General features: G+C 41.1%; 1 protein-coding gene across 5 annotated transcripts in view; it reads right to left on the bottom strand.

Moving 5' to 3' along the window:
* Positions 1–1407: 1407 nt before the first annotated feature.
* LOC307263673 (sodium bicarbonate cotransporter 3-like) overlaps positions 1408–24450 on the bottom strand; it is a 37682-nt gene continuing 14639 nt past the window's right edge. For 2 of the 5 annotated variants that reach the window (XM_080044880.1, XM_080044882.1), the window contains exons 3-24: positions 24268–24417; positions 22420–22558; positions 21558–21718; positions 21143–21331; positions 15812–15927; positions 14995–15152; positions 13872–13959; positions 13549–13695; positions 13239–13345; positions 12085–12259; positions 10903–11036; positions 10136–10381; positions 9314–9419; positions 8866–9027; positions 7698–7811; positions 7347–7508; positions 6683–6934; positions 6365–6433; positions 5987–6160; positions 5489–5635; positions 5229–5329; positions 1408–3795 (exon numbers count right to left, since the gene is read on the bottom strand). In XM_080044880.1, coding sequence (XP_079901006.1) covers positions 3717–3795; positions 5229–5329; positions 5489–5635; positions 5987–6160; positions 6365–6433; positions 6683–6934; positions 7347–7508; positions 7698–7811; positions 8866–9027; positions 9314–9419; positions 10136–10381; positions 10903–11036; positions 12085–12259; positions 13239–13345; positions 13549–13695; positions 13872–13959; positions 14995–15152; positions 15812–15927; positions 21143–21331; positions 21558–21718; positions 22420–22558; positions 24268–24417 — 3176 coding nt within the window. In that variant the 3' untranslated portion in view covers positions 1408–3716. Of the gene's footprint in view, positions 3796–4919; positions 4980–5228; positions 5330–5488; positions 5636–5986; positions 6161–6364; positions 6434–6682; positions 6935–7346; positions 7509–7697; positions 7812–8865; positions 9028–9313; positions 9420–10135; positions 10382–10902; positions 11037–12084; positions 12260–13238; positions 13346–13548; positions 13696–13871; positions 13960–14994; positions 15153–15811; positions 15928–21142; positions 21332–21557; positions 21719–22419; positions 22559–24267; positions 24418–24450 lie in introns of all 5 variants that reach the window. The other 3 variants (XM_080044884.1, XM_080044881.1, XM_080044883.1) reach the window with 3 other exon arrangements.

Below are 24450 nucleotides of genomic sequence, written 5' to 3'. Positions count from 1 at the left end.
GATACTGAGTTTTTCTCTAGATTCTCAATTACGCACAAACACATGAACACAAGCACTTATCCTGGGCAACAGAAAGACAGCTTTCCTTAGAAATCAGAATTTGGGTAAGATGCATAACTTGCACCTCCAAGTTATACTTCTAGTATTTGGGCTCTGAAAGTATAATCCTGACAACATATCTTGTACTTTGTGATAAAGACTGGGTGGGAGACCTGGATTCTATGGGATCAGTTAATCTCTACACTGCAAGCTCCGCTCTGGGAGCTGAGAGCTGAACACATCTCTGCGTTTATAGATATGAGCCCATGCTGCATGAAAATATTCAGCATCAAGGTCGTCCTTGGAATGATTATAAGATGAAGTATCTGGATACTTCATCTTATAAAAATATGGTCAGGGTCATTTAGTTTTGAAGCAAGATGGATACAAGACAATTAATAAAAATGCAATGGGGTGCAACACTTATATTGGTTATATACTTATATTGTCTTATAGAAGTAGATACTTCACCCATGCTGACGCATTTACCAATAGAAGACACTTGAAAACACTTGACCTTCGCATCAAATGTCCAAGGCATTCCTTTACACATGCTATAAATTCAAGTGTTAAAGGAGACAGGAAATAAAGTGAGTAGAATATGTCGAATGGATGATGCAGAAAAAATAGATGTGTTTGTTTCTGCAGTACTCTACAAGTGAAGTGTGTGGGACAGATCTCTGCTGCCACCTTTAGTCTGTAAAATAAAAAACATCCCCAAGCTGCTTCTAAATCGTAAACTTTCACATTAGGTCTCTATACATGAATCCATTAGAGTTGTCCTCTTTTAGACAGACGGAAGGTTTAGACTACAGCTCAACCAACACAGGATTATTTTAGAGGGGATACCCTTATCCTTTGTATCCTATGATGGCCTTTTTTATATTTAATGGTGTTGCACCCCATTGCATTTTTATTAATTGTCTTGTATCCATCTTGTTTCAAAACTAAATTACCCTGACCATATTTTTGGCAGAAAAACAGGTGGATGCATTTTTCAGCAGTCCTTCGTGCACCTTAACCTAAAAGGGCATCTACTCTGAATGATACCTGGAGGTGCCTTAATAAAAAGGTTTTTCCAGCTGGTAGTATGGGCTGTTTTGGCTAAACCTTTTTTTTTCTTTCAAAATTTGGTTATAAAATAACTTTAAATAAGATAATGTACTGGGCACAGGGCACTTCTATCTGAAGTGCTTTAAAACTAAACAATGTAGACATGTTTCTAAATGACCTCAAACATAAGTGGAGGAGAGAACCCCTCTAAGGTTTTAAATGAAGACAGAAGAGAATCACCATGTATTCACTTTTTATTGCTTTGCATCGGTCGGGCCATGTCAGTAGTCATCATTCAATCTAACAACAGGATGCTAAGTGCTTCACGCTAAGTGCTTCACTGATGTCACGTGTCTGAACATCACAAAAACAAATTTTTACTGAGTGATGCTGGAGTGACAACGGAGGGTTAAAATCTCCAACCTTTTGTTGTTGTTTACAGTTTATCCACCACTATGAGCCAATATATTTATGTTGGAACTAATGTAATGAGAAAATAGGGCATTTTTCATCAAAATAAACACTATTGTGTAATAATAAGTACGCCTCCTGGTTAGCAGATGTCACTTGTACCGACACTCTTTTTTTAAATATCAAATGGTCCACGTGTGTAGGGGAACAATTTGAATTAAAACTAAAAGATTTAGTTTTTACAAAGGAGATGTTAGGTGAAAAATCACTGACGTCATTTTTGATGTACAATAATTTGACATTCACTGATCATTTCAAATAACAAAAACACAGTACCTTAATATCGATTACAGAGCTTTTAAGTTGTGAACAAATACTAGAGCTGTGATAGGAGAGCACACAGAGAGAGAGAGAGAGTGACACTTGAAAGAGGAAGATACATTTCAGTAACATCGTTTTGAGTGGGTGGCTTAGGCTACCACATTCACACAGACCTGGAATAACGCTACAATAGACAGAAGCTTCTGAAAATGAGCTATGAACTGGTTTGCGCTTGTAGAAAGTAATGGTGGTGTGTCTTTGGCATTTCCGTGCCACTGTGTGTGAACCTGTTCATCTGTTTTGAACATTTAAAATGATCAGTACAAGAGTTGCACAGAAAGAGCTTTGACAAGGCACGTAAGCTATTGTCTATATAGTCACTGTAGCTACGCACAGACAAAGATACAGACACAACATATTCATTTCACCAATTATTTCTTTGCCTGAATAGAAAGCTAGGTTCATAGGGTCCATACATTGCACGGTATGGAATACTTATTGCTAAAACTGGACTGCACTTAACAAAATAAGAACAACTTCATAGAATATAATAGTTTTCTTTTGTACATTTACTGTAGAAATATTTTGCATAAAATGACTTGCAACGATAAACATAACAAATTATCTTACACCACACATACACACAAACTTTCACTAACAAATATACAGACAGTATAAAAACAGGTGCAACTAACTGGGTCACAAATACTCTTATTTTGCACCTTACTATACTTAATGATTTACAGCATTTACTAAAATAGTTGTGATACCAGCGATGCAAAGAATACAGTGGACAGTTAATTATCACTGCCTTGTGATGAAAATGATCAAGTGCCCATTGTCAGAAATCATTCAAGATTCCTGAGTTGGTTGACTGACTTATGAACAACAGCTATGTATAGATACAGCTGGAGGAGAAGTGACCTTTTATTAATACACTTTAATCCCATCTTCGATAAGAAACTATACTGGCAAAGTGCTTACTGTACAGTACAGACTTCATATGGCCTCAGAAGGTTAATTATAATGTTACAAATGAAAATAACACAGTATACATACAGTACATACATAATGATAGTTCTATATCACATACAATATGAACAGTGAGGTTTACAGTGAAAACTACTGACCAACTTCTGAGCAGCAATATCAATCGTGAGTGATCCCCCACAGACTGGAGTCGTGTTTCATGAGCAAATTTTACCAAGATTTGTATGCGTTAGTAGTGTGGTGTAGTGGTATCTGAATGTACCTCTGTTTTAGACTGTGTCATGTATTATTGCAGATCGGTTATGAAGTAAAAGAAGCTGGCACTGACAGTGCCTGAATGGGTTTAATCTAATGTGTTTTGAAGCTGGTGTAGTTAGGAGAAATACTACTTGAAAGCAAACAGTGCACGTCAACTCATTGCGTATGAGCTATGATGAAACAGAAACGTACAGTACTGTGACCGGCTAAAACAAAAAAGAGTAACATATAAATAAAAATATACAGTGGGTTAAAAGTAGAACTCAATTCACACAGTCCCCACCTTTGGCATCTGTGGTTTAAATTGGTTGACAAATTGCGAGATTTAGACAGTTCCTAAACAGTGAGTGTCGGTGGGCAGTGACAGCAGAGTTGCTTCATTCCTTGCACATTTGCGCTTTTTTATAGTACATCGCGGCAGCCATTTGTACATGTGCTGCACCCTTCAAGACATGAGTGGAGAAGGACTCAGAGCCCCGTGGAGAGCTGGCCTGCTGCCCTAAAGGAGGGGGCCCTGCAGGCAGATTGTGATGCTCCATTTCTATGCCCCGCCCCTTCCTTTGCCACTGAGAGGGAGCCCGTCAGCAGGGGGAAAGGGGAAGGGGAAAACGGTGTGAAGGGAGGGCAGGAGGGACTCCCCTTTATCACAGGAAGGTCTCGGCACTGGAAACCCCTCCTGGAGGTTCTGGGCTGTCCACTCTAACGCAGGCCACCTTCTCCTGGCTGGTACACACAGATGAACAAGACAGAGGGGCCAGTTTAGCGCTTCGGAAAATGTATGGTAATGCTAAGGGTGGAGGGCAACTACAAATGGGAGATTTTGAGGCGGAGAGGAGTGATAGCGCTCGATTATCAGTATTCTTAGAATAAAGAATACAGTACACCTTGCTTATGACAGGTTTTAAATGAGGACTTTGTATTAAACAGCAATTAACAGCCAAATGACAAAAGAATTAACCTTTACCTCTGCTTGTACGGACTAAGACAGATACCCAACATAACCTGCTTTACATATATCAAAGCTGTAGTCAGTGACTCTGGAGAATGCTTCTTGTCAAGATCACTTTTTGTCAAAATCAGGGAATAGTGCACACACACATACGTACAGGTAGCGGATTGTGAGGAGTAATTCACTTATTTTGACAAAAAAGTGATTTTGACAACAGTCTCCAGAATCACTGACTCCACCTTTGAACTGATCTCAGAGGCTGGAAACTCGCTGGAGCCAAGTTATATAGTCATATTGAAATAATGCAGTTGGGAGGAGGGGCTCTGGAAACTCCAGAGGATTGCATAGCTACCTTTCGCTACGCTTCACAGGTTGGGCACATGAATCTGCACTCGAGTTCACTGCTTTCCACGCGGCGGTTTTGGCCATTTCATCAGAGATATTGAAAACCAATGGGTCATATTTACAACTACATGCAGATATTCAAACACACACACACACACAAACACAAAGAGAAAAACAGGCATGTAGACATGAGATCAGCGGGAGAAGATGAGTGAAGTAAAGGACAGGTCAAACAAGCAGTCACAAACATGCATAGAAATCAAAGCTGACCAGACAGGACACATACAGTATGTTTCATGTTAACATGTATCGATAAATGTAGGCCTTTGCATTAGAAGCAAAAGTTATTTGTAATGAGTTGATTGTCTAAGTTCTATTAGTAAGCCATGGGTACGATTATTTCAACAAGACAATCATCAACACAGACAAATTACTGTCAAAATTAAAAGAGAACACAACAACACCCAAAGCGGTGTGTTTTAAAAAGGCAGTGTTTGTGTGAGCAGGGTTAAAAACACAGCCATGTGGGTCAGATGTTTTGCATCAGACACACAGCCCTGCTACCTCGTCTTCCATTGGGAGGCTGTGGGTCACTAGTCCTATGCTGTATGATCTGTTCAAGATGGACATAATAACACACAGCTGACGACCAGTGTCACAATCAAGTTGTACATGACAGCATGATGCATCAGAAAAAGTGCTGACAGCTAGAACTTGTTATCTAATATAAAAGCTACATCTACATTTTCCCTTTAGTTTGTGCACTGGTACACCTTATGCCTCATTATGCGTGTGCAATGAAAAGTTGCTTTTCATCCCAGAATTGGGCGTCGGAGTATGTTTCACAAGGTGCACTACTCACTTCCCGGAGAGGGTTTTCACTGGGATCTTGAGCAGGTTTGAGTCTTCAAAGCTGACCTTCCGTTCCAAATTTTGTACTTCCTGCAGTCTGGACTCTGCTTCCTGAATGAAAACAGTTTAAGAAGCCATCAGAAAACAGCCACGACTGTAGTGAGGTACCACACTGGTAAACATCTTATTCAACGGTACATTTTCATTGGTTCAGTGAAAATGTACAAACAAACAAACAACAAGAAAAACAAGTTTTAAAATGAGCTTTACCAGCTTTTCCAGCTTTTCCCGGGCTTTCTTTTTCTTGTCGTCCTCTTTCTTCTTTTTGCTTTCTGGCATGAGGTCATCCAGCCAGCTCAGCTCTCTCTTTGTGAAGAAAAGGTCTAGAAGCTTTCGGATAAAGACCAATGCCAGAACCTGGACACAGACAAACCATCTATTGTCAACAGGGTTAACATCACAAAATAGATTCAAACAGAATAAAAATATCATTTGTTAACCGTGTAATATTGTATCATCATCTGACAACATAATGATCATTAATTCTACTATATTACTGTTAATGATATTAGAACATTTGATTACATTCCCGTGACTGCTGAAACACACTGAATTTGTCTCTTTGAGCTTAAAAGGTGCTACGAGGAACTTTTAAATATTTCTGAAACAGTCTCGCCCAAACTGAAAGTTCCTCGGAGCACCTATAACATATCAAATAAGTGTTAAGTGACAAAATGTGTGAGAGTCTTTGAAGTTTGAGGTCTCTACCATCATGGGAAACACCACAGCTGCTGTAGAGGCCTTGATGACCCAGAGCAGCACCAGACAGGTGAGCTGCACCAGGGTGAAGACATGGACCTTCCACAGCGGCACATAGCGCAGGTAGATCAGATCAGGCTGGTGCTTGGCGGGCATGCCGAACAGCTTGATTCTGTCAAAGAACTACAGGGGAAAATGAGAAAAGACGTGTGAGAGAGAGAGAAGAAAAAGGGGGAAACTCATTATAAAAAAGCATTGAAGGCTTCTGTATGAGGATCAAAAGGTTTGGGGAGAGAGAGGTATCATTACTAACAGCTAATGAAAGCGGTTCTGCTCGGAATAAAACGGGCATATTATCTTCAAAAGAGCAGCAGAGTGGAGTCTTACTTGAATGCCTTTGAGGGAAGAGACCCCCATGTAGAGAAAGACTCCATACAGGACTGGCATAGGGATAAACTGTAAAAAAAAGGAAAGTAATATAAGTAAGTATAAAAACAATATACATAATTCAGCATAGAGAGGTGAGGAAAGGAAAGGTGAACATGGAAATTGGCCCTTCGATGGCTTCACTGGGACACCTTATGAATACAAAATAGTTCAAACGTGCAATATTTAACAGATAACCCCGTTGGCACATTTAGCTAACTTAGAACTTGATTTAAAATGAGAGACCAGTGAAGATGTATTATTCCAGCGTCATCTCACCTTGAGCACTGAGGTCATGAAGACAGAACAACCCATGAGGGTAAAGATCAAGAATCCAGTGACCCGTTGCTCCCGGATACCAAGGAACTTGGGCTGTTCTCCGGGAGCCGAGCAGCCAGACTCCACCTTCAGGCTGTTGACGTGAGAGATGGAGAGGACGGTGGCAGCCACGAACCAAGGCAGGCCCATAATGGAGCACACGCCCAGCATGATGGCCACTACCAGCAGGTCCAGGTGATAGCCACAGCCTTTCTGTTGGAGACACAGGGGAGACAAAGACACACACATACAAGGGAGTTTGAGAACCAGCTAGGCAGCAAGTTGTAGAAGTACAATGACAAAAACTATTTTCTTGAGCATAATCTTAAAATTAAATAAAAGAAAAGGATAGAAAAGACTGGAACTAATATAGTTCAAATGTTGTAGCTCCGTTCTGTCATGTTCAATTACTGGGGCATACTTGTCTTGTTTCTTTCTAGGTAAGGTAACACAATACCACATTTGGGGATAAAAAAACTGTTTTCCAAGAGACCCATTCTGACTCTGCAGTTTTGGAACCACAGGCAAAAATAGAAGTGACGTCTAGGATACTTAAAAAAAAAAAAAAAGGATGTGTGGCACTAAGATATAACAATGAAAATAAATCTCCCCAGGCAGGTCTGACCTTGAGCTTGTGCTCCTTGCGGTTGATGATGACAGCAGTGATCTGCTGGTCCATAAAGATGAGGATGGTGCAGAGCAAGGCAGGAAGGGCCGCCACCAGCAGAGTCCACCAGGGGTTTTCTCCAAGTGGGTCCATAAGCCAGCCGCGATTCTTTGAAGTTGGCTTCAGGGGAAAAAGCACAGGGGAGGTACAATGACTAAATCAGGCTTTGAATGATCATTTGAGAATATTATAGGACATAGACATAAATTAGTTATGTAAAGTAGAACGATACTGAGGTTAAGTGATGTCCTCTTTTCATTTAAACATGCATGTGTAAAGACAGACGGCCCTGCTGGAATAGAAGCCTACCTCAAAGCGGTCGGGGACGTTCAGTTTAGGAGAGGGGATCCCCATTAGATAATCCACCAGCACCATGATCATGATGGTTATAAACACAGCAAAGTCACTGATTGTGGATCGCACCTACAAAACACACACACAACAAAAACTCACGTTATATTCATCTTTTTATTTAGGGATTGCATATGAGCTTGCTTGCTATTTTCAACTGTCACTGATACGCCCACAGTAACAAATGCTGTTCCAATACAGCCACAGTATTTTACTTCAAGTCACTGCTGAGATCCATCACAGTAATAATTACATTTGTGTCAACAGTTGCAGCATAACAATTCAGATAATACCAGGGCACGCCTACACAGAACAGCAAGTGATAACAGACAAGCTGGTACTGCGTGGGAGGAAGCACCAAGATCTCTTTGTGAACATGAGACCCATGCATACTAATGACTGACACTATGTCAACATTTACATTGTGTGAAAAGCTTTGAGCTGGATCTACACACTATTGCAAACACAGATATGTAGAAAAATAATTACTATTATTATATTTTAACCATGAATATAAAACATTTAAAGTGTACCTATTATACTTTTCGACTTTTATGACCTATAAACGTTGTTTTAATGATTTATAGTCATGTTTAACCATAATAGCGTATCAAATAATGACGTACATGCATTTAGACGTATTCCCTGCTGACCGTCTGGGGTGGCTGTGCAGAGCACTAAACACTAGGGCAGCCGGTCGAGAAATCACGTGTTCAAATCGGTTCAAATTTCCTGCCATTGTGTCGTCACGATTCCGGATTTTTCCATGTATGGTAATGTGCTGCTCAGGCAAGCTCCGGCCATGATGCCCCCACCTTCCTGCGAACAAATCTACCCGTGCGCTGCTGAAATTGTTCCGGAAGGAAGGTAACCAATTACAACGGAGTGGGATGGGGGGGCGGAGAAGCACAAAGCCGAGTGTGGAGAGTTACTGCTGTGCGCGCTAGGGTGAGAGGAAGAGTGTCCCGAAAATCTACATGGTTTTTTGTGATGTGATTCGTGTCAGGTTGCTCTATAGCAGTTTTTAACAAGAAATTAAGACCAGAAAAGTAGTATAATAAGAGATCTTTAAGGACTTTTTTTCATTTTTTTATTGAACAAAACACACGTCTTGCACACATCTGACCTTGGTGGGAAAATATCTCTCCGTCTTCATCTGCTTGAGGAAGGCAGACAGGAAGAAGGTTGTGAAGAAGAGGATGATGGACCAGAAGAGAACATCTGGGATGTATGGCCCATGATGGCCGCAGGCAGCACCCACAAACTCCCCATGGAGTTGTTTACACATCTAGATAGAAAAAAGGTATTAGGTTAGCGTTGTAATATAAATGTTGATAGGATGTTCCAGTACTTACAGTAATATTGTCATGTTATGGTATTGACTTAATCTGTTTGAAATAAGGACTTCCTGTGAGATTGAGAATGTATAAACAAAGCAGGATATTTGCTGATGATATCATTGTATTTGACACATTCCACAGAGGTGAGTGTGGGTTAGGATTCCTGCATTATCGGAATGGAGATCAGTGTGTGTGTGTGTGTGTGTGTGTGTGTGTGTGTGTGTTGGGTCTTACGGAAACATTGAGGCTGCTCCATGGGACAGAGTCTGGGCTGTATCCTGTCTGGTTCCAGCTCTGCCTGAGCTCTTCTGTGGCGTTGACTGGTTCAGAGCACTGACACCTGGGGATGAGAGAACAAATCCTGAGCAAAGTGCATGTGCTTATCTTAAAAAGGTTAAACACAGAGTTGGCTTTAATTCTCAGCTAATTAAAAACACAGGCTGTAACACATATGCCCACATTCAGCCCCAGCAAACACATGTACTGGGGCCAGCTCAAGGTACTGCAATTCATTTTTTCAGCAACAAGAGCTGATTTATTATCGAATTTTTTTTTATAGATGGAATACATAACTAAACTAAATCTGTATTCATATTCATAAACATAAAAAGTAGAGGATAAAGCATACACTTTTAAGCTACAGGCATTCATTTAAAATATAACGCAACAACCTGTACAAAACATTTTGTTATAATACCAATGTATAAATGCATATTAATAGAGTATAAAGATCTGGCCCATGGTCAGTTATCCAGAAATGTTATAGTTTAAGACCTACTTCACCGGTGGGAATATGAAGGTGTATTGAAAGAGTGTTTTATGGTATCAATGTCTAACCCTACATTTTACAGATCTGACAACACTTCTGTAAAAATGTAGGGTTAGGATTAACAGGACAGCTGGGCCAAGGGAAGACTGAGGGAAGAAAAACCTCATTCATTATATTTTAATAGCGATTTCATAATGATAGAACGCCGGTTCCGTATGGGTGAAGTATTCCTTTAAAGAGGTCAACTAAATACAATTGAATATCAAATCTGAAATCTCAGTACTCACGAATACAGTGTAAGGTTGTCCAAGCTGTTGTGCATGTTGACAGCATAGTGTTCCCCCAGGTGAAAGATCTTCTCCAGCGCCTCGTAGATGAAGATGACGCAGATGAGTGCAGCGAAGGCCTCCTCTGTGAAGCGTGTGATGTAGCACACCAGGGAGCTAGCATCTGTAGCTACCAGCACCAGACACAGGAAGGCTGTCCACAGACCAATGCTGGTCCGCAGTGACAAGTAGTTCAGACCGTAATCACTGGGAGAGACAAGACAAGGAGGGGGACATGGAGGAGACGAGTTAAAGGTGTACACACATGCATATTAGGGCCAATTACAGGTGCAACTAAAACGATTTGAATATCAATGAAATGTAAAATAATTCCATTCAAAAAGGGTAAGGCTTCTTTCATATATCATTCTAGATTCATTACACATACATTGAAAGTAATCTAGAATTAACATACTTTTCAGACAGTCTACATTTCTGTATTATAAATGCTTTGGTTGATATTTTGTTTTATTTAATATTCTAAAGTATTGAGCAACTGGATTTTTATTCCATGAGCTGTAAGCCGTAATCATAAAAATGAAAACAATAGAAAGACCTGACATTTTGCACTTTGTGTAATGTCTTGAATTGAATTTTTTTATGATATTCAAATTGTTTGAGATGCACCTGTAGATGCACCTTTTGGAATCCATTAGAAAATGAATTCACTTTAAAACAAAGTGGTGTATGGATCATGTCATGGGAAAAGCAACCGTGCCTGAACGTACCTGCAGAACTTGAATAGAATTTTCTCAAACACCAAAACAGGGCCCGTGCTACCAAGAATAGTGAGGGGCTGGCCTGCGAAGAGGGAGTATGCCACTCCTGTCAGTGAGGCCCCAAATAAAGACTCTATGGCACTCTGCAGACACACAGGAGAGGGACGTTGTGAGGGAATGAGAAAAGGCCAGTGGCGGAGGTGAAACCATGCAAAGGAGGAGAGAGAGAGGGCAAGGCTGAAGGAGAGGAGGGAGAGGTGAAGAAGAGAAACCCCCGAACCAGAACAAAAAAAAAGAGTTTTGATTAAGCAGACATTTTGGGCTGCGACTGAGAGGCTAGATAAACTGTTTGAATCTTTCCAGCCCGTTGACTTGTCCAGAGTCATATATCGCTGTTTAGCCCTTTGGCCAGGTGAGTTTACTCAGACGCATCACACACACCAGCACACTGACTGTGCCTATTACAACAGTCCCTGTCCTAATAAGGATATGGGGAGGGGGGAGAAGAGAGAGAGAGAGAAAGAGAGAGAAAAGAAGAGAAGAGACACTATATATAATGGCTTGCAGTGTAATAACAGATAAGTGCACCGGAGGCTGAATAATCGCGATGTCCTATTTCGGACAGTAAATAAAGACCTAATAACGAAGGACATCCACAGAAATCAGAATTTGATAGCAGGGTGAAGTGGCTGAAAAGTTATTGTGACTTTTCTTCAGTTAATATATTAATACTGTGACGTAATTTCAACCCAGGTACTATGCACCATCATAATATATGAAAATATGGCGTGAGTTGGATTAATAATTGATTTTAGAAGTTGTTTTTATTGTACTTATGTATTTATTTAAATGTTATAGATTGTTTTTCAAATGTAATGTTGTGAATTATTGTTCTACATGTGCATAGGCCGGTTTATGACCTGCCCAGCCCCATGAAAGTGCATACTGGAGCTGGGCTTTCTGCTATATGTCAGAGGTGGGTTTCCATATCCACATCTATATTAAGTGCCAGCACGAGAATCACAGGCATAATATACATACTCACATGCGATAGGCTAATGGTAGCAGCAAGTTCTGTGTATATATCATTTGGTATAGCATAGCACATGGACAACCAGGGGTTCATGGTGGTTGTGGGGGGTTCATAAAAACCAAGTGCTGACCTTTAAGTGCAAAGCTGTGGGGACTTACTATGTTGCCTTTAGTGGCCTCTCCGAGCAGACCTCCGAATGTGATGACAGGGGACATGCAGGCGCAGTAGAGGAACAGGACTGAGGCCAGACACTGCAGATTGAGCGAGTCCTTGATGTCGCTCCAGTAGAACGGTAGCTTCCGCTTGATGTCACGGTACAGGCCTCCAAATATTCTGGAATAGGAGAGAGAGGGAGTTTTTTAATGATTGCCATTTTCAAGTAGTAATGCACAATAATAATATAAAATGTGAAAAGTGAATAGGTTATCTTCAAATAGTTATTACAACAAGTGAGTTAAACAGACAAGTAATCACATTACATTACATTACTTATTTTATCTGACACTTGTCCAATTGCTGTAATGTGTTGCTGTCATTTTATTTTCCTCCACACCTCTGAAATAACCTTGACTGACTGCCTCCACAACCCATGCTGTCTTTCTCTATACAGCCCCAGTTTCTCATAGCTTTCTCTACATGAGCTTCTTGCACTTTCTTACACTCTGTCCCTCAGCCGCTCCCTTGTAGCAGGAGCCTTTTATAGTAGCGGTGAGAGCTAGAGTGAATCTGTAAATAATACAGTGCCTCCCAACTGATGTGTGTGCATAGGTGCAGAGCGTTTGTGTCTATCTGGGCTTTTAAATAAACACATTCTCCTGGCTGTGTGGCCCAGGCTCTAGAGGCCCAGCATGAGTTATCCATAAATGTCAGCTTCTGAGGGTCACAGAGTACAGTGGAAAATGAACCAGGTAACGAGCATAGTGGTGTTAAGTTTATAATTTTTTTAAATTTCAAACGTTTTCTTATTCTAATATTCTATATTAATTAGTGAATAACATTAAAAAAAATCAAAAAACCTTTTATTAAACACTTCCTTACAGGTTAAGCACTATTGCTGTGTGCTATTTGAGGAAAATCCATATGCATTGACATAATGTATTAAACATGCCTACTTGTGCTAGTGAAGCTTTTAATTCAGGAAAAACGTACAGTAATAATTAATAAATACATGAATATTTAATCGAAATAAGTCAAAATATTTGAAAAAATAAATAAATAACACAGGTGATATTGATATTGATATAGATTACTGGAATAAGGTCCAATACTTATTTCACGTCTATGGTGAGCCAATAAAAGGTGCTAAACTCACATGCCGGTCCTCTGCAGCTCAGGCCCTACGTGATGGTCCTCTTCCTTTTCCTGTTCTCCAGATGGAGACGCATCGCCATTGGGATGGGAAGGTCTCTTCCTCTTCATCTGCAGGTGACATGCATTTCAATTATTTTGCTGTCATGATGCTTTGAATCCATAAGGGGGCACTGTCAGAGTGATTGTAGTGGCATGTAGTAAAGCATGATACATACAGAAAAGTCATTCAAGCCAGCATAATCTTCTAGGTTAGAGTTTGTGAGAGCAGACCTATATACAGTATTTCAGGTGTAGTTAAGTGTGTCACTGACCTGACATGGGACATTCTTGGGGGGCTCAATCCGGATGGTGGGGTCCCATTCTCCAGGAGGCAGGACCGTCACTTGATCCAGGAACTCGTCAATTCCAGAGAGGAGATCCGTTCTGTCTTTGGCCTTGTATGCCACGTCGTGGAAAATCTACACACAATAAATATTATTAGCAGTTATTAAATGTTAATGGTTCACGAGTCAAAACATGGCGAGTCAAACAATACAAAAAAGTTACCATTTAGCGTGTCTTTTAATAATATAAAAAGTTAGATGTCAAGCTGAAGTGACAAGTTACAAATGGGATCCATCTTTCTTTCTCTCACCTCATCCGTCATTAATGTGGCCATGGATCTGCCAATCTCATGGTACTGGGGTCCTTTGCCACGAGGACCCAAAAGCAGGAAAAGAAACCTTTGAATAAGACAAATAAGCATGAAAATACACCATGTATAGCCTCCATGTCACAAAAGTAGATTGTATTGACTTAAAAAGGTAGGAGTTTTTCTTGTCAACAGTTCAATATTTTTTTTTTGTTTCTCACTAAATGTGGCCTTGGTTTCCCTGAGGTCTAGTAAACATGTTTAATGCATCTCCTTCCTCATAAAACTTTTGTAAAGCCACATTTATATATAACATATACAGTACATTCACAATATCCCATGTTTGAGTACTGTTTGTTTTTACATTATTTTTGGGCATTTTATGTATTTTTTTATTGGACAGTTAGAGGATACAGAGATCAAATGGGGCAGAGAGGGGAATGAAATGCAGAGAACGACCACGAGCTGTATTCTAACCTGTGGTCTGCTCCTTCTGAGGAATGAGGTTCTACTGGAGGCAGCTCTCACCACTACACCACGAGAGCCCTCTTTGCAGACTTTTAAAGTTGTATTAGCTATTTATGCTAGAAGTTATGTTTTTTGGTAGTTCAATACATAATGAGATTGATCTGTAAGTGATGGTATTTTTATGTAAATTGGACCTAGGTTTGGGTATAGCTAGATGTCCGTTACTTTGGTCCTCCAGTGCTATGACCGTGTCTGTCAAACACACTGACTAAACCTTCTGCCAAGAAGGCGGGTCTTTTGCAGCTTATGACTGACCTATATATAGATATACACAAAAGGGAAACCTATTTATCCCTCCATGTTTTGAGCCCACTATTTTGTCTTCTGGTGTGTACTACGCATTAGAGCGACTTAAGTGGCTATAGACTCTTAGTCCTGTTACTTAATAGATTGCTGACATGCACAGGGTCTCTTGGCACACAACCACATTTAGAAACACAGTAAATCCCAAGGTTGTATTAGTCCCATGTGAGTAGGGATTTGACAGATGACTTTGGAAGCCATTTAAAGAAAAACAACAGAGTATACGAAATTGTACGAGTTGGCAACGGTAACTGAACATTACATTTTTGGAATAAAAAAAGTATTGTTATTGTACCTGGTGGGCACAGGTACCTCTGTGAGGCCTGTGATAAGCACCGCAGGGGACAGCCGTACAAAGGCAATGATGGGCTTCTCCAGGAAGTCCACCTCTCCCACCAGCACGTTGGAGGCTTCAGCACCGGGAGGAATCTTTTTCATGAAGTTCATGTCCACCTGAACCCAACACAACCAATGAACCTGGAGCATCTGTTCATACAGACAATTACTGATATTGAATAGATGAAAATCCAAGAAAAAGAGATGCCGATGCAGAGTGTATATAAAGAACAGCAGCAGGTCGGTTGGATGCTATGATATCGAATGATAGATGGGGGCAGGTTAGTAGCTACAACTACAGCTACAAGGTACTGAGCAAAGACTGTCCACTTCTCATAATTTTCTTGAATAAATATTGGTTATTATGTGCAATGCTAAATACAGCTTCGTTATCCCTGTATAGAAAAGGCTGCTTTCATCCCTCTTCTCTATCCTGACTCCTATAAACACTGCACCTTATTTTTTGGCATTCATAATGAAGGGCTGTATAATAACTATTTATGGAAGCCTGCCTTTTTATCTAATGGATGAAGAACAAAAATATGGTGAATGGGAGCCATGCGAAGGAGGAATTTTTAAAAACTAAAACAAAAGCCCAGTGGGAAAAGGCTGATGGGTATGTGATGGTGGCTCTAATACAGTTGGAAGGGTTTCAACAGAGACCACTGTGGAAGTGTCTGTTGAAGTCCAGAAACTGAAGAAAAACAAGAACTCATGGTTCTTCCTTCAGAAGGGTGGACTGTTTTTTGCTCTGCTCAGTACTGTGGTTAGGTTACCTTGCTGAAGTCGACAGTGCTGCTTTCTCTACTGACCCCTGCTTTGGACGGCCTCCTCTCCATTGCCTTGTTGCCGTACAGGTTGTTTGGGAGCGAGTGCGGAGACACCAGTGGTCCTAGGAGGGACAGGGGGAGGATGGGCAGGAGACAAAGCAGTGATGGACACCGTGTAAGTATGTGGGGATGCAAGGTCTGCTCCAGAATAGCAGTGTGGTTCACCCGTGTCCATGACAAGCCATTTGTTATTGTGTTTAATTAAAATGCCATTTTGGATTTATGGGTTTTTTGCTCTACCCAGATTTTAATTTTGAAGAACTTGAGTGGGGGGAAAAAAAGTCAAAGTATTTTAATCTGTGATTGCTTCTTCTTTATGGCATGGGCTCATCAAACGAGGGGCTATATAACAGGCATTTAAATCATTTATGATAAGAGGTGAGCTCTTGGCAAACAAACCTTACACTTACATTAACCACCGATATGCAGGCACTTCTCCCTTGTTAGCTGGCCTGTCTATATTAATGAAGCCATAACTCCTGTGCCACCGCTGGTCTAGATTATCACCTACTATTAATTGCTATACGTGTTGATTTAGTACGGAGCTGCGACCCTGTCATGGCTCTCCACAGGGAAGACAATATATTGTATTTCACAAAGCCCACCTGATAGTTGCCCCTTGTCTGTTGAGCTCATTACTCTGGCACTTGAGTCAGTCCTGCTTAACTTGAAATAATTTAAGTTTGATATGGCTGACAGTTCACCTTGCTCAGGCTTCATAACCTTCAAGTGTTGAAGCTCTGGTATTTCCGTGCATAACTGGCTATACATTTCAACATTGCTTATGTGATTTGAGCCATACCAGAGACAGGAAACGCTAGCACTTGTGGCGACATGAGAGAGCAGGAGATGAAATGAGGGAGTGATGTATTTCTATCAAAGAATAGCATGTGCATTGCATACTATCCTCTGAAATTCAAAAGTAACACTTCTTTTACCAGGTTTTTCTTCTCTCATTTTCCAAGTCAACATATTTCTCCACGAGGAAGTCATCAAGACAAGGTCAAACGGAAAACACAATCATAAAGGCTAAAGCAGTATGCCACATTCCCATGTACAATTAATCCCAAATCAATACAAAATGTATTGATGGCTTGACCAGTGAGCCATTTACCCTTGAACTGTATCCCAGAGTAACCCCAGTGAATGCTGGGTAGCCAACTGCTGAACAGGAGCGTGATTGCTCACATACCCGATAAAGCCTCTTGGAATAAGGGAGGGATTAGCTTAGGTTGCGTCCGCCAACACAGTTCATTCAGTAAGGCTAAGCCCTGGAATGTTCCCCCATGCTAGCCAGTTAAAGAGTGGCGTCATAGCGCAGCCTCATTCATATGCCAAAAAGGAACATAAATAACAGAATTTATTCAGATTATCTGAGTCTTGTGTGGGGTTGTTAGCACCAGAAGTTTTCTGATAACATGGTGAAAAGAAGGTTGTATTAATTTAATGTGTACCTCTACAGTAGTTGTGTCAGCTTTCTATATTGTAAGTAATATACCATTCTTCTCACAATTTACATTATCCTGTGAAGAGACTCAAAGAGATTACAAACGGTTATATTCATACCGGGCTCATATAAGGACAATAGGTTACCATAAGTCTTGCTAGGACCATTTTTCTATTTTACAATGATACCTGGTACAAAGTGGCTACACTTATATAGGTATAGTGTATTCCTTCAGTAGCACTTTGCAAGGTTTTTATAGCTCATTCACCAGCTCACACACTTATGGCAGCAAGCTCGGGAGCAATTTGGGGTTCAGTGTCTTGCCCAAGGACGACTAAACATATGGACAGAATAGGGCGAGTATCGAATCACCAACCCTGTGATCAAAGAAAGACCCATCAATCTCCCGAGCCACAGATGCCCCAAAATGGTCTATGCTTCATACAACTGGCCAATGGTGGACCAGTTTGTCTGAGAGAGAGAAATGTTTAGAATTAAGAAAACAAAACAAAGAATTCTAAAGTAGGGTCTAGAATAACATGGACAGTGTCTCAGTGCTTCCCAGTGTCCAGCATTTTTACCCATGACTTTATACTCAATAGGTCAATGGCTTCTATAAGTATAAATAGCCTGTGGTCAGCTCAATACCAACACAGTTCATGTCTAAAAAACATTATTGAATCATTAAAGGCAAATTATTTTTTCATCTGCCAAGCTATTACTGGCATACAGACAAAATATTCCAAATGACACATAATGGGCTTTTGTACTTTCTAACACTACACCTCTGTTCAACACATACTTAGATGGTTATCTATTGTAGGTCAACGTTGTATACCACTTTAAACAATCTGCAGTGTTATTAAACTGTAATGATGAAGGCTTCAAGCCCCCCTCAGAAATAATAACCTACACACTGATGTCAAAGGTCTTGTCTCTTGGGAAATACTGTATTTTCGTAGAGTGGGGTACAATTACAGAACGTCAGACGGCTATAATTAGACCACCCCAACCTTTTTAGATTCAGCTCCCACCAAGTGATCGCTGGTTCTAATGACCCATACTCGGAAAGGGAGCCCTTCCCACAGTGAGACAAACAGACGCAAACACTCTCACGCACACACAATCTAATTATAAGCTGACACTGGTTTGGGAAGAACAAAAAGTCAATGTAGGTGCCAATATGATACACAAGTACATAGAGTAGCAAGACTCCCACACTGGTCTTTGGCTTATATTTAGCCAAGCTGCTGGCACATGTTGTCTTCGCTACCCCACTCCATCGGGTAAAAGAATATTTATACTTAGGAATTGATGAGAAGGAAGACCGTGCATGCCAAATGATGCGATGGGAAAAGCACAAGTTGCAGTGTGTATTTAAAATGGGGCTGTCACCGGGTGATAAAAACACATACCGATTAAAGCTAAAAGGGTTTAGAGATGTATAATGCCGGTTTCTACAGCATATACAATAACAGAAACTTGAGGACTTAACAGCTCTGTCCCTAGCCTATCTGTAAGATCAAGGAACATTGGTATATGTTGACCTTTTATAAATAAATAAGCACAACAATGTTGCACACTTTCACCTTATTGCATCTCAAAGTAAATATGAACTATCAGTACATAAGATTAAAGCTGTAATAAGAGAGCAATGATGCAAGTAAAATTGTAAAATCCGATGTTAAATGTATCTGGATTGGCTTAAATGATTTAATGTAGGCCTTCTTGAGGTTATCTTTGTACTGTACAAACTGCATGTTGTAGCTGTGCTTTACATAAAATAGTAATAGTCGATAGACTATAAACAGTGGCCAAAAGTAAAATAAACATGATTGGCACATCACTTATAATTGGTCTTAGATGAAACATCTACCGAGACGAGTGAGGTGGGGTAGATGGCTAAACGTGGCAATATCACAACACAGGACACAAAACACAATATAGGAGGGACAGACAACAACAAAACTTTTGGAAGGCAGCCATGCAATCATTATAAAGGAAGTGTGAGAGGGGACAGGGCCAAGCAAGGTATAGATGCTGAAGAATGTCTTTAAAATGTGTTTGCCAACATAACTAAAGTTTAGAGTGCAGCAAGAACAAGTCATATTAGTAGAGTCGAAAAAAGGAGAGTGGTATGAACAGAGAAGGAAAGGAAGCAAAAACAATGAGCGGGAAAGGAAGTGTAGTGTCAAAAAACGTTGGTGGATAAATACAGGAAGAGCGTCTTAGCGAGGCCTTGCTGTGTGGGTTATTGATGAGATGGACCGCAGAGCTGGAAGTTAACATGGGGGTGGGGTGGGCGGGGGGCAGAGAGATTTCATGCTAGTGCTAGTGTTCTCTGTTCAAGCCGTGACTCACACTTGCAGGCTACACAGATATTTGCCTTCTAAGGGCAGCATCTCGAGGCCCTGGGATGCCGAGGATGCTCGCCGACTGAGCTGTGGCGACGCTGATGCTGTGTCATCCTCTGCCGAGTGGGGCGGCTGGTCTTCCTCTGGGGGAGACACCACCACCTCAGGGATGCCTTGAGGGCCGGCGCCCGCCCCCTGGCTGCTATAGGAGGACGAGTGGAAGAAAGAAGGGGTACTGTGGGGCGAGGGGCCTGGGGAGGAAGAGCCAGGGCCGGAGGAGTAGGACGAGGGCAGGAGGTGGTTGAGCAGCACAGACACTCTGGACTCTCGTCTCTGGGAGAGGTTGGTGACAGAGGCGGGCTTGTGGAGAGAATGACGGGAAGAGGACAAGCCCTCTCCTGAACAGAGGAAACAAAAAAGGCACAAGGGGGGAGGAGAGAGAGAGAGAGAGAGGGAGAAAAGGGAAATAGTAAAGGAGGGAAAGGAAGACGGAGAAGGAAAAAAAAGAATAAAAGGGATGGAGCAGAGAGGAAAAACACAATGAAGTATAGGGAGTACATCACACACAGAAATGGTATCTGGAAGGAGACAAAGCCAGAAAAAGGGGGTGGGCAGCAATAGCATTACGGAGGTGTAGTTAAAAGAGAGATTTGTGCTTTCATTAAACGCAAGCGGAAAAAGCATTGGTTGTGTGCAGGAGACACCCGAGGATGATTCAGTGAGGGGTGTAGGAGGGGCCGCAAGGGGCCAAACAACTTGTCTCATTCAACTCTAAAACAAACCAATCATACAGCATGACCGAGGTAATGAGGCAAAACTCTTTGAGTTGAGACAGGCTTGCATGCAGTTAGCATGATGTCAGTGCACTGTAAGCGAACATGTGCTCCCCCACAACAGACCACTCGTAAAATCCTACACAGTACATACACATTTGGCACAGGACTTACATTCTTTCACACTTCCATCACCAACCATACATTTTTCATCTGAGCGTTTCATGTTTAATAAAAATTAAAATGCAAGCCCAATGAGAACCAGAGGCACAGGAGTGAGCAATGTGATATTTCTTTCATTCTTGGCTGGCACCCAAGATTGATAAATGCACACCACACATCAAGACCACTGCGGGCATGCCCAGTCAAAAAAAAAACACACACGCAATGCTGACTCCAGTTGCAGGTAAAGCATTATTTCCTCAGTGTCATCCTAGGGAGTGAAAACAAGTCATTATTTCAAACCCCAAAGCCAGGCCAGCCATACAGGTTAGCACAATCATCAGCACCCAGATTTCTCTTTCAGTAAAAAGGGGACCGACTTCTCCAAGATAGACCATTCTCTAGATTTTTTTACTCACTTTTACCATCCAGCTTCTAGGCTGGCATTGAGAAATTTGAACATTGGATTTCATTTTAGGACCAGCTCCCCAGTGGTGGAAAATATTGAGGGAAAAAGAAATTCAAGTGCGTAGGATCTCACCGTTTCTTTCAAGCAAGAGTGAGTCAGAATTTTTCTTGCCTAAGTCAGCAAAGGAGCGCACCAGAGGGATGCGGTTACTGAGCTTTCTCTCATTTTGGTGGTGGTGTTTCTTCAGCATGGCTTCCCGCACCTGCTCGCGCAATTCCTCCTTCAGCTGGCCTGACGCCACCATGCTGTCTATCACCATGTCTGAGTCATAGGAAGGCAGGAAAGGGACATAAACATAGTAAGAAAAAAACTGGAATGTGGTATGCAGCATTTAAAAATAGAGCTCTAGTCTAAAGTAATGACTCTTTATTTGCTTCTTTATCTATTTTTTTTTGTTTTTACCACAATGGTGCAGAAGTAATTCAATAAAATACTATGAGCATCATGTATATTAAAAAGTGATTGCAACGTGTACTGTAAAATGTACCCGCAATCTCCTCGATACTGTTGGCCCTCATATCCAGCATGACTGTGCCGTTGAGTATGCAGCTGCGGAGTTCAAATAAGCTGTGTAGTGACAAGGTAGCCACATAGGGCTTACTCCACCTTTCTCCACCGTCTTCCACGTCCTCTTCAAACTTCAACCATCTGTCAATAAACACAAAGAGAGCACACACAAACACACACACACACGCAACAAAATGATGTTAATTGTGGATTCAAATAAACAAAGACGTATATGGGTTGAACCGTAGTTCAAGGATATGTTTTCCCCGCTCATAGATCCTGTCTATGAAAAGCTACAGTTTTCCCTTGAGAAATTCGAATCTCACTCTTCAGAGTGCATACTGCAAACTGAGTGACTCATGCTCCAAATCTGTCCCTTCAATACACGTTTCATCATTGCATCTCTGAAATGATTGACAAGTGGATTCAGTTACAATTTTCAACTCTAAGTTCTTACTAAAATAAACCTGTTGAAGTATTGTGACCTGAGGCTGAGTAGGAGTCTAGTCTATATCTCCTGAGAGACACATACTAGACATTGGTAAAATGTTAAAGGACTGAAGACAACATTAAACAGAGCAACAAATACAAACTTCACAGGAGTTTACAATTCTCTCCCAATACAGAAAAGAAAGAAATAACTTTAATATGGATGCTTGCCTTATAGGATTTATAGTATCTCACAGTAATGCCTACATGTAGGTGCTGTTAATGTAGCCAGTAAGGCTAATAGCCTGGATGAAAAGTGGTATTTGTACAAAAAAAGAAAAGACAGATCTATCATCTATGTAGTAATTTAGTGATTTCACTCCATATTGTTGCCCCTTCAATGTCTTTCTGACCTGGCAGTCTCCTTCCATTCAGTGGCACTGCCGTCTCTGAAGGAGAGCTCGTCCAGCTCAGTGAAGAGGTCGTGGGGGACGTGCTCAAGGTCATCGTCCTCTGTGCCCAGAATGAACTGGACCCGCTGGGATGGTGTGTCTGCACAAAGCACGGGCAAAGCTCAAAGGTCATATTTATGACGCTTACAATGATAACAACAGTATCATTTCAATTGCCATGTCCTTGTGTTTTTTTTAGCAGTGCTTTTTATTGGGTTCCCATCTTGTTTCTTCACCCTTGCACACGTGTGGCCATATACACAGTCCTGTTAACGGTTTCACACCATTCCACTGATCTATGGGTGGCTGTAACACGCCAAGAAATCCAGCAATGCACCAGCAGAGACAGGGACAAAGACTGAAATAAGCTAATAAACATGGATATAAACAATGCTGTTTACAAAATGTTTGAAGATTCTGTTTTGTGGGGAAGGAAATGGATTTTGTTTGATAGATCTCAAGGATACACACAATGTAGATTTTGTTTGTTGGAAAAACAATCTTTTAAGTGGCTGTATCTCAGGAACAATGATGGTGGGACATGTCTTGTGGAAGCAAAGATATAATCTTAGCACAAGAAAATATAGCAATGAAACAGAATTATTTTGAGTCCATATGAGAAAGCATGTGTGTGAATGACTGGCCGGCGCAACTGCACTAATGTCTTCTGAAACTGGGGAGAATGTTTTTTAGGTCATGGTACAGTGAGAGCAGCACAGGCCTGTACCAAAACAGCTTTTCATTCTGCTACATACGAGGGAAAACATCTGCTGGATTGATGCTTAGAAATCTTGAGGAGAAATGTGCAAGAGAGGATAAGCTATTTTCTTTTCTATTGTCTGATAGAATAACAGGGCAGATATCAGGATACCTGGAACCAGGGAGAAAACGGAAATAGATATGGCAGATTAAAAACCCATACAGGGAGGCTGGACTCGAAAGACAGGGGGGAGTCATTTTCTGTACACACACTGTGTGGTGGTCGTGACGCTCTGCGCGGCAGTGCTCAACATGTAAACAGGACGGATAGTGTTTGTCTGGTGTTGTGCCATAGGACTAGTTAAGCCCTCAAAACATTGTTAGGATGCTTCCGAGATTTGCAGTTGAGGTGATGCAGCAACCTCACACACAAATGCGTGCAGATCGCTTAAAATGTCACAGCCCTCAGACAAGTGACAGAGGCCACAGCCAGCAGCATTTAATGCCTTTTAAAACTGAATTTTTTATTCAGAACTGTTGGAAAGATGGAGAGAGAAGAGCTTAAGCAGGTTAGAGTGGTGCTCTAACCCTGCAATATGTGCATTGTTAAACCATAAGATCACATTTGTCCCCCTCAGCTTTCCTGTGACTGTTTAGCCAACACTAATTACGTAACAAGTAACTTCAGCTTCCTATGTTTCAAAGGAACATGTATTCTTGCTTTCAAAGTCCATGCAATGCAATATAGACTATATTATTATCATGTACGTTTTTGCAAACTATTGCAAATATTTTTTTTTCTCACATAATCTAAGAGTACTGTGAAATAAACACTTTAATGATCCCACCATTAAAAGGTATTTCAAGTCTAAGCTAAGTCTATCTATTTTTGGAATGCAGAAACAGATTTCTGTTTATTATCTGAGGCGAGTCATGGGAGATAGAATAAACAAAGTTGACGGCTCTCAAAAGTACACTGCATTAACTTTGAAGCAGTCCTATCTGATAGAACATCAGTAAAGAGAGACGTTTTGAGACATTAATATATTTTTAAAAAACTGTGGTGTGAGGTGTGGCAGCATTAAGAGATTTTGGATGAGTTTTTCCAACCATAACTGGGGGATTCTCTGCCATCTTCCTTCCCCTCCTCGGAGTCTCTCTCCTTCTTCTTTTTGTGATGTCTGTGTCCTCTGTGGCGATGCCGCCGCCGGCTCTCCCTTCCAAGAGGAACATGGACGCCTACATACACCGCTCTGTGGCCTGGGGGAAAGATACAAATGCAACACCAATTCA

The sequence above is a fragment of the Ammodytes marinus genome (assembly GCF_949987685.1).
Source record: "Ammodytes marinus genome assembly, chromosome: 17".
NCBI lineage: Eukaryota > Metazoa > Chordata > Actinopteri > Uranoscopiformes > Ammodytidae > Ammodytes > Ammodytes marinus.
Note: the sequence above shows the minus strand (reverse complement) of the source record. Positions and strands in the feature narration are given on the sequence as shown.